At 52.7% G+C, this 8566-nt stretch overlaps 1 protein-coding gene across 1 annotated transcript; it reads left to right on the forward strand.

Moving 5' to 3' along the window:
- Positions 1–2451: 2451 nt before the first annotated feature.
- Positions 2452–7693, forward strand: CALM3 (calmodulin 3 (phosphorylase kinase, delta); the record flags this gene model as incomplete). Its single annotated transcript, XM_008575889.1, is given in 5 exon segments — positions 2452–2485; positions 4878–5021; positions 5182–5288; positions 5696–5831; positions 5975–7693. Coding segments are annotated over 5 exon segments (450 nt in total), but the record flags the coding sequence as incomplete, so codon positions are not given.
- Between the last annotated feature and the right edge of the window lie 873 nt (positions 7694–8566).

Consider the following 8566-nt stretch of genomic DNA (forward strand, 5'->3'; position numbering starts at 1 on the left):
CCAAGTGAGGGGCCCTGGCCTTGGTTCCTGATCTCATCTAACACTGCTCTCTGGCTTTAGCTGGGGGCTGGGGCAAGGCAGAGAAATAATACCCTCTTTCCTCCCCCACCCCAGCTTTATTTTCTTGATCAGCCCCTTGCTGCAGCCTAAGATGAGGAATAAGGAAGCAGACCAGCAGGGTTATTTTGGAGATAGTTTAGTTTTTGGTGAAAGCTTACAGTCTTCAGATCTGGAAAGAGAAAAAGTCCTGAAAAGGGGTCCCCAGCAATGATTGCTTTTCAGTCGATCAGTTTTCTGGACAGCAGCCATGCTTTGAGATCTATAGCTAGGAGCTGGGACCTTTCCTTGACCAAATAGGGGAGAGGGTCTCCTAAATGGGAGGGAGAGTGTTGGACAGACCCTCGGTGCAGAGCCACGCCTATTTGCAGCAACCCTGTAACAACAGAATGTGGCAGTGCCTCATATGCATCTTCCAGCTTTTTTGTGGGGAATGGTAGACACCAAACTCCTTGGGCATTCTGCAACCTGTCACAGCCACCTTACCCCAACCCCCAGCCCCTTACAGTGCTGCCCAAAGGTGGGGGAGAACTGGGTTTCTTGCAGAGCGGTGCAAAGGGGTGGGAAGGTCCCTAATTAGCCTTGCTTTTTCCATTCTAGGCCAGGGGAAGAGAATAAAAGCAGATGGAATGACAGCCCTCCTCCCCAGACACTCCTCTCCTCTCTGTGTTTCCTCTTCCCCCTCCCCTGGCATTGCCTGACTTTGGTAACCAGAAGCCCATCCTCTCTTCTCACTTTCCCCAAGCAGCGTCCTCAGGTGTCAGGACCTAGGGGCTGGGCTTGGGCTTTTTTCCTTATACAAGCCAAGGAAGGCAAATGGAACAAGGGCTCATGGGCCTGGGGCTGCCAGGTTGGTGTTTAGGAGCCCAACAACCCTGAGTCCTTTATGAAGGCAATGCAGAAGAGTCTCCATTTGGCCTCTTACACTTCCCTTTAGACTGGACTTTTCCAGAATGTGCATGTGTGGTTTTTCTTCTCTACCTCCCTTCTCCCCCCTCCCCCAGCCATCTCCCCTCTGTCATCATCACTTTGATTTCCCCTCCCATTCTGCCTATTTGAGTCTTGGCCTTAAGTTTCTCTTCCCTTAGTTTTTTTTAAAAAAAAAACCTAGACCAGTGGTTCTTAATAGTGGGGGGTGGGGAGGGCAGGTTCCTGGCCTCCAGTGGAAACTCTGGAACCTCTGTGTGGAATAATGCAAGTATACACAATAGTTTGCATCCGGTTTCTGGGACTCTCAGACTAAAGGCTAGAATCCTGCTGAAGACTTTGAGCCCCTTTCTCCTAATTGTGAAAGGAAGTAAAAGAAGAGGAACAGTCATCTGGACCCACAGTGGTCCAGGGATAGCGGGGCGTTCTTGGCACCATGCATGAAAACCAAGGAAAAGTTGTCTTAACTGCTTAAAGCCAAATATTGGGATTCAGCCCTCCATCTAGCTTCTCCCCCACAGAATCTCTATACCTGGCCGATTCTCAACACACCAGTGCAGGAAAAGCTAGTCCCTGCATCTCCTCTACCCTACCCCCAAAGCCCGCATGCAGCAAGGGCTCCCTGCCACTGACTGGCTGGTCCCTAGAGTGGCCAGAAAGGGTTAAAAACTGCAGCGTTGCTGGGGAAGCCAACTTCAGTCCTTTGCAGTCCTTTGCCACTGCTGCTGCCTGCTGCAGTCCCCTCCCAGGCATTTGTCTCTCCTGCCCGAAAGAAACAGAACAGAATGGTCCCCTGCCCTGCACCTACCCTGGGGGTGGGGCGGGGGGAGGCAGAGGTGTAGCACAGGTGCGGCTGCCTCCAGCCTGACCAGGGTTCTTTCAGATACTTGGAGCAACTCAGAGCCACCAGTTAGGAGAATTTTTGCCACTTGGGTCCATTCTGCCTGAGCCTAGTGCCTCCAAATAGGTGACACAGAAACTAGAAAAGATAGCCCCAGACATCTTTCCTCTGCCCTACCCAAGGACTGGCCTGTTTCAGTTTGGAGCCTTCTAGAGCTGCTTGATTAGGCCTCTGGGGCAACTGCTCTATTCACTCAGCCTCTGGGGCTTCCAGCGGTGAGACATGAACCTGTACCATTCCAGTGTGGCTAGTTTGGAGCTGCATCAGGCATTTTTACCATCCCTGTGGCTCCAGTGCACTGGGAAGAGACTTGAATCCCATGGGTCCTGCTAGCTCAATCAGGCCTGCGTGAGTTTCCAGCCCACCCTAGTACCCAGGTTTCTGAATCACCAGATTTTATCCCGGGCCCGGGCCCTGCCTCAGACCCTGACTCTGGCATGCATTTCCCTTGCCCAGCAGGATTGCCGTGTGCAGCTGGCCTCACCAGAGGGGGCTGGGCTGAGTGATGAAGATACATCCCTGGTGGATGGCTGGTTCAGTGACTAACTTTCTCCTTCCTGATTTTCTAGGCTGACCAGCTGACTGAGGAGCAGATCGCAGGTGAGTTTGCCTACCATATACCCCCCTGTCTTGCCTCAGGAAAACCTTTGCATCCCCAGCCAAATCTTATCTACCTAAGACTAACAGCTGATAGATAAATATGTATGTTCCTTACCTCACCTGTGCCTTGTGCCTAGAATGTTGGCAAATGTTATAAAAGCACACCAGTGCCCCAGTGATGTCAAACCCCATGGTCCTGAGACAGACCTTCACCAGACAGCAAAGGCTGTGTTCCTCTCCTGGCCATGGGTCATCTAGGAGCCTTGAAATTAGTGGCTGCAAGGCAAACCCAGCTGTTTCTCCGGCTCCAACCACATAGGCTTAGATGGTGAGCTCCCTGCCACCCTGTGGAGCTCTTGTCCCACTTTAGGAGCCGCCCAGGAGATGGCTCGTCACTCCCACCTCTGCACTTGCCTGCGCTTTGCACTTCCTTCTGCACGTGCTTGCACTTGCTTTTCCTCTGCCAGAAATGCTTCTCTCCCAGCTCTTAGCATGGGCAGCTCCTTCTCATCCTTCACATCTCAGCTCAAATGTCACCTTGGAGAGGACTTTCCTGCCTTGTTTCAAGTAGACAGCCTTCCTTTAAACTCTCCATCACATCACTCTGCTGATTTCCTTTGCAGCCTTTCTCACTGTCTGAAATTATTTTATGTCTTCACCAGTTGTATGTCCAGTCAGTAGATGTGAGGTCCTTGAGTTTGGGACTTGATTTTGTTGGTCCCTGCTGTACCCTCAGTGCCTAGAACATGGTAGGTGCTCCAGAAAGTTTTGCTGGCTGAACAAATGAACAAGTAAAGGATCGTATATCTCCTAGTGAACTAAAAGGAATCTCTGGATCCATGTAATTCATTTTTGTAGCCCCCCAAAACCCCAGAAAGGTCAGCTGCAGGAGCTGTTGTGTGATCAAGTATTTTACTGTGTCCCCCGCTCCCCCGACTGAGCTACCTAAAGACAGAGACCAGCTCTTGGTTTATCTCCATAGCCATAGGCCCACACAAAATAGACAAGAGGGAAGACTCAGCGAATGGGCCCCTAAACACCAGCTTCACTCTCAGGTTCAGCTAGCTATGTGACAAATACTGAATGCCCAGTTTCTGAAGTGGGAGGAGGCACCAATGGACTTGCCTTCTCTCCTTTCTTCCCCCTCCCCCAACACACAAAGTCACACTTGCAGCTTCTAAACTTTGGCCCCAGGCAGCTATGGAGACCCACTAAGGAAAGCCAGAGAACTGCCTTGTTGTTTAGTGATCAGGAGCTCAGAGTGCCCACATGACCTGTTCCCTGCCCCCCTCCCCAAGAACAACAAGGCCTCAGCACAGGGAGGTGCCAACATCCCTAAGCAGACTCTTAGCATTTCCCCAGGGCCCAGAGGCTCAGGGTCACAGCTACTCAGCTGTGTGTGTCCCTCCCACCCCACCTGTCACCCACACCCCATCTCTCTGCCCTTGTTTAACACAAACACTCCACTTTTCACCCTGTCCCCATTAGCAAACTGTCCACCACCTCACCCCAGCCCACATCCTCTGAGAATAGGCTGCCAGGCATCTGTTTTCTGAGGGTTTGGGGGTAGGGGAGCACCAGGTGCCAAAATGGGCACAGTGGGAGGGCAGGAGCCACATGCTTCTCTCTCTGCTCAGCAAACAGCATCTCCCCTCTCCTGATGTGTCCCCAGCTGTGGCCTTCCCACTCAGCACCACTAGCTCCTCATCCTCCTGGCTTGGCAGCCATCCTCTCTCCTTCCATCTACCCCACCCACCCCACGCACCGTCCATCAGCCATGCTCTGCTGCCGACCACCCCCACCCTTCACCACACATGGTGGCTCAGCTCCTCTTCTGGAAGCGGGTAGCATCCACAGCAGGAAGCTGGGCTGGCAGTAAAATTCAAAGAGATTTAGTACCTACATTTCATTTTCGGGCTGGACAAAGGCATTCCACAGCCTCTCCTTCCCTTCTCTTCTCTTCCTAGTCAGTTGACCTTGGCTGGCATACTTCAGGTGAAGAATTCTCTTAGCTCTCATCCACTCCATGACTTTGATCCATTTCATCATTTGTGTGAGAGACCGAAGCTAAGGACCAAAAAGAAATGTACAATTATCTAAGGACAGCTGTCAGCCCATTTTTCCCTACTGTCCTCAGTGAACTAGTTTGTCCAAACCTAGAGATCACTTTCCCTGGCACAGAGTAGATGTTCAGTAACTGTTGGATGAAAGAAGGAAGGGTTCTGCCCTGAGCACTGAGGAGAGAGGGTTGGGCTGAACTTGAAACTTGTCTCAGTTTCTTTAGGTAGGACTGGCTCCCTTGGCCTTCCTCCAGGGAGGGAGTCTAGCATCCAGAGGTAAGGATTTCCCTGTGGGCCTCCTGACCCCTGATTCCTTCCCTTTCTTCCCCCAGAGTTCAAGGAGGCCTTCTCCCTATTTGACAAGGATGGAGATGGCACTATCACCACCAAAGAGTTGGGGACAGTGATGAGATCCCTGGGACAGAATCCCACTGAAGCAGAGCTACAGGACATGATCAATGAGGTGGATGCAGATGGTGAGCCCACAAGGAGTGGGTGGGCAGCCCCATTCCTGGGCACCCCCAAGTGACTGCAGGAAGCCTCCCTCAGGGCGATGAATGAGTCAGTACCTCCTCTGTCAGGGCTCTGGGGTCATCTCCTAGGGCCCAAGTCTAGAGCATTTCCCCCACCTTCCAGGGAATGGGACCATTGACTTCCCAGAGTTCCTGACCATGATGGCCAGAAAGATGAAGGACACAGACAGTGAGGAGGAGATCCGAGAGGCGTTCCGTGTCTTTGACAAGGTAAGCAGTCCTTTCCCAGGGTGTCTCTCAGACTGATGCCAGCCTTTGGACAGGCAGCAGAATCGGAGCCTAATAGTCTTCTTTGACTCCAACTCCTTCATCCTGGGCACAATTGGCCATCTGGGCTCCCAAAGCATCAGGCAGCCTCATTCCCACAGGTCTGCCTGGCACAGCCCAGTGTGCTGCACTGGTGCCTGCGGCTTTTCCAGGCCTGTGTTGCACCAAGCCACCACTTCCAGGAGGCCTGGGTCCTGGTGTCAGCCCCACTGCCTGCCTGCCTGCTCTGCAGCCTCAGGCAACCCCTTTCACTTTGCTCCCTGCCCAGTGAGGGTGATGACAGTACCTGTCTGCTGCCTGTCTCCCACCGGGGCAAGTGCTGAGTGAAAGCCTTTATCCCAAACCCCCAGGATGGGAACGGTTACATCAGCGCTGCAGAGCTGCGTCATGTAATGACGAACCTGGGGGAGAAGCTGACCGATGAGGAAGTGGACGAGATGATCAGAGAGGCTGACATCGATGGAGATGGCCAGGTCAATTATGAAGGTGAGTCAATGCCAGGCTCCATCTCTGGGCAAGCAGAGAGTTGCAGCTTCAGGAACAAGCCACCAGGTCCCTCATGCCAGGGAGGGTCGCTCAGGGCTCAGCCTGGCTCACCTGACTTCCTCTCTCTCTGCTTCACTTCACAGAGTTTGTACAGATGATGACTGCAAAGTGAAGGCCTGCGGGCAGCTGGTGATGCCCGTTCTCTTGATCTCTCTCTTCTCTTGCGCGCACTCTCTCTTCAACACTCCCTTGCGTACCCCAGTTCTAGCAAACACCAATTGATTGACTGAGAATCTGATAAAGCAACAAAAGATTTGTCCCAAGCTGCATGATTGCTCTTTCTCCTTCCTCCTTGAGTCTCCCTCCATGCCCCGTCACCTCTTCCTTTTGCCCTCCTTCCTTCTATTCACACGTTCCAAGGCCTGATGCATTCATAAGATGAACCCTCTAACCCCCATTCCCCTCAGGGGAGCCTCTGCCCTCCTCCAGCCCGGGTGGCTCTCCTCTGTTTCAGTTTGTCTCCTTTTGTTTGTCATCTTATTTTGGGTGCTGGGGTGGCTGCCAGCCCTGTCCCAGGACCTGCTAGGGAGGGGAACGAGGCCCTAACCCAGGCAGAAGAGCATGCCCTTTGCTGTTGCATGCAACCAGCTCTGTGAGTCCACGTGCAAGTCCCAGCAGCCTATTAGGGCAGGGGTGCCAAGAGAGGCATTCCAGAAGGACTGAGGGGGGATTGAAGAATTGTGGCATTGACTGGATTGTGGCCCAGGAGGGGGTTGAGGAGCAAGGGGGTCTTGGAAGCTGGCATTCTTTTATCACTTGAGAGGTTGACTCACAGTAGGGGACAGACAGAGTGGACTGCACTCAGATCCCACCGGCTGCTGTTCTGAAACCATCCGATTGGCTTTCTGAGGTTGGGCTGGGTGGGGGACTGCTCATTTGGCCACTCTGCAAATTGCACTTGTGCATGTTCCTAAAGCGATCTCAAGCTGTTCTGTAAATACCTGGTGCTAACATCCTGTGCCACTCCCTCCTCATGATGTACCCACCTACCCGTCCCACCTGCCTGAGGGCCTATCCTAGGAATGGATATGGGGTTGGTCACTTTGTAATGTACTGGTTGTCCTTTCTTTTTTTTTCCCCCTTCATGCCCCTTAAAAGTTACATTCTGTTAAAAACCATGCCGGGCTAGCTGAAGGGTGGGGAGAGGGAAGATGAGCCCCCACCATGCTCTCAAGAGATCATACCTGCAATAAAAAATTTTGTCGGCCAGCTGCCTAGAGGATGGCAGCCAAGGGCAGCCTCTGCTTCCTGGTCAGCCGGCACCTCCTGCTTCTCCGTGGTGACTTGGCACCGCTTCCTCACATCTGTGCTGTCTGTGTGCCCTCCTCTCCCCTGCCTCTCCCCTCACCCACCTGCCTGCCCCCCACACTTCCGCAGCGGAGAGCATGATCCGTGCCCTTGCTTCTGACTTTCGCCTCTGGGACAAGTAAGTCAATGTGGGCAGTTCAGTCATCTGGGTTTTTTTTTTTTCTGTTCATTTTATCTGGCTCTCCCCACCCCCTGCCACCCACTGCCCAGGTCGATCAAAGTGGCTTTTCCTGGGACCTGCCCAGCTTGGAGAATCTCTTCTCATCCACCCTCTGGCACGAAGCCTCGGAGGGAGGGAGGGACAGGGCATGGTGGGTGACCCAGCCAAGAGCTGAGGGTAAGGGCAGGTAGGCGTGAGGCTGTGGACGTTTGCAGAATGTTTTAGGTTTGTTTTGTTTTGTTTTGTTTTTTAAACCGGGCAATATTGTGTTCAGTTCAAGCTGTGAAGAAAAATATATATCAATGTTTTCCAATAAAATACAGTGACTACCTGACTTGGCTCTTCCCTCTTATCTCAGGTTCTGGGCCTGCCCCTGAATGGACTCCTTGGCCCTGCCAGGGAACAGCCACTACTCCTTGCTGGCTCGATCTAAAGATGTGTACCATCAGTGCAGCGGAGTAGGAACCTCTGAATCAGAGTTCTGATGCCAGCTAGATTGCAAGGTGGTTGAGGGCAAGATACTGTTCGGGCCCTGAAGGCAGTCAGCTCCAAGTGCTCACCCAGGCCAGCATGGGGGATGCACACATGCAAATGGGGAGTCGGGGGTTGGGGCATGCGGGACATATCAGTCCACGAATGGACTGCAGACCAGGAACTGAAAAAGCTTTGAGCAAGCCCCTTGTGCGAGAGCACACAGAGGACTCGGCCCAGTTGGGTGGCAGGATTGAGCTGAGACCCGAAAGATGAGCAGTTACCTAGCTGTGCAGGGGAAGGAAGAGCATTCCAGTCAGAGGAACAGTGTGTGTAGAAGCCCTGAGGCAGGAGGAGCAGGGCACATTGAGGAGCTGAAAGAAAACCAGGGAGGCTGAGTAAGAACACAAAGGGAAGGCAGGGGCAGACCTGAGGGAAGGCACAGTCCAGAGCTCATCTAGGAGGTGGGGGACTTGGGGTTGGTTTTTCAGATTTGAAACCAAAGGCCTAGAACAATTGCAAGCTACAGAGAGCTCATTAGCTTCCTTGTGGTAAGTGGGAATGTGAAGAAAGTCCTCCCAGCCCAGTGGGGCTGTCGTGGAGGATGTATCAGGATCCTCAGGGGGGCTTCTTTCAAAATACACATCCCCGCCCCTCCTCCCAACTGCAAATCCTACACCCTCACAGTTACAGGGAATGAAGAGTTAACATACTGTCTTTTTTTTTTTTTTTTTTT

The sequence above is a fragment of the Galeopterus variegatus genome, unplaced genomic scaffold (genome assembly GCF_000696425.1).
Source record: "Galeopterus variegatus unplaced genomic scaffold, G_variegatus-3.0.2 Scaffold1254, whole genome shotgun sequence".
NCBI classification, from domain to species: Eukaryota; Metazoa; Chordata; class Mammalia; order Dermoptera; family Cynocephalidae; genus Galeopterus; species Galeopterus variegatus.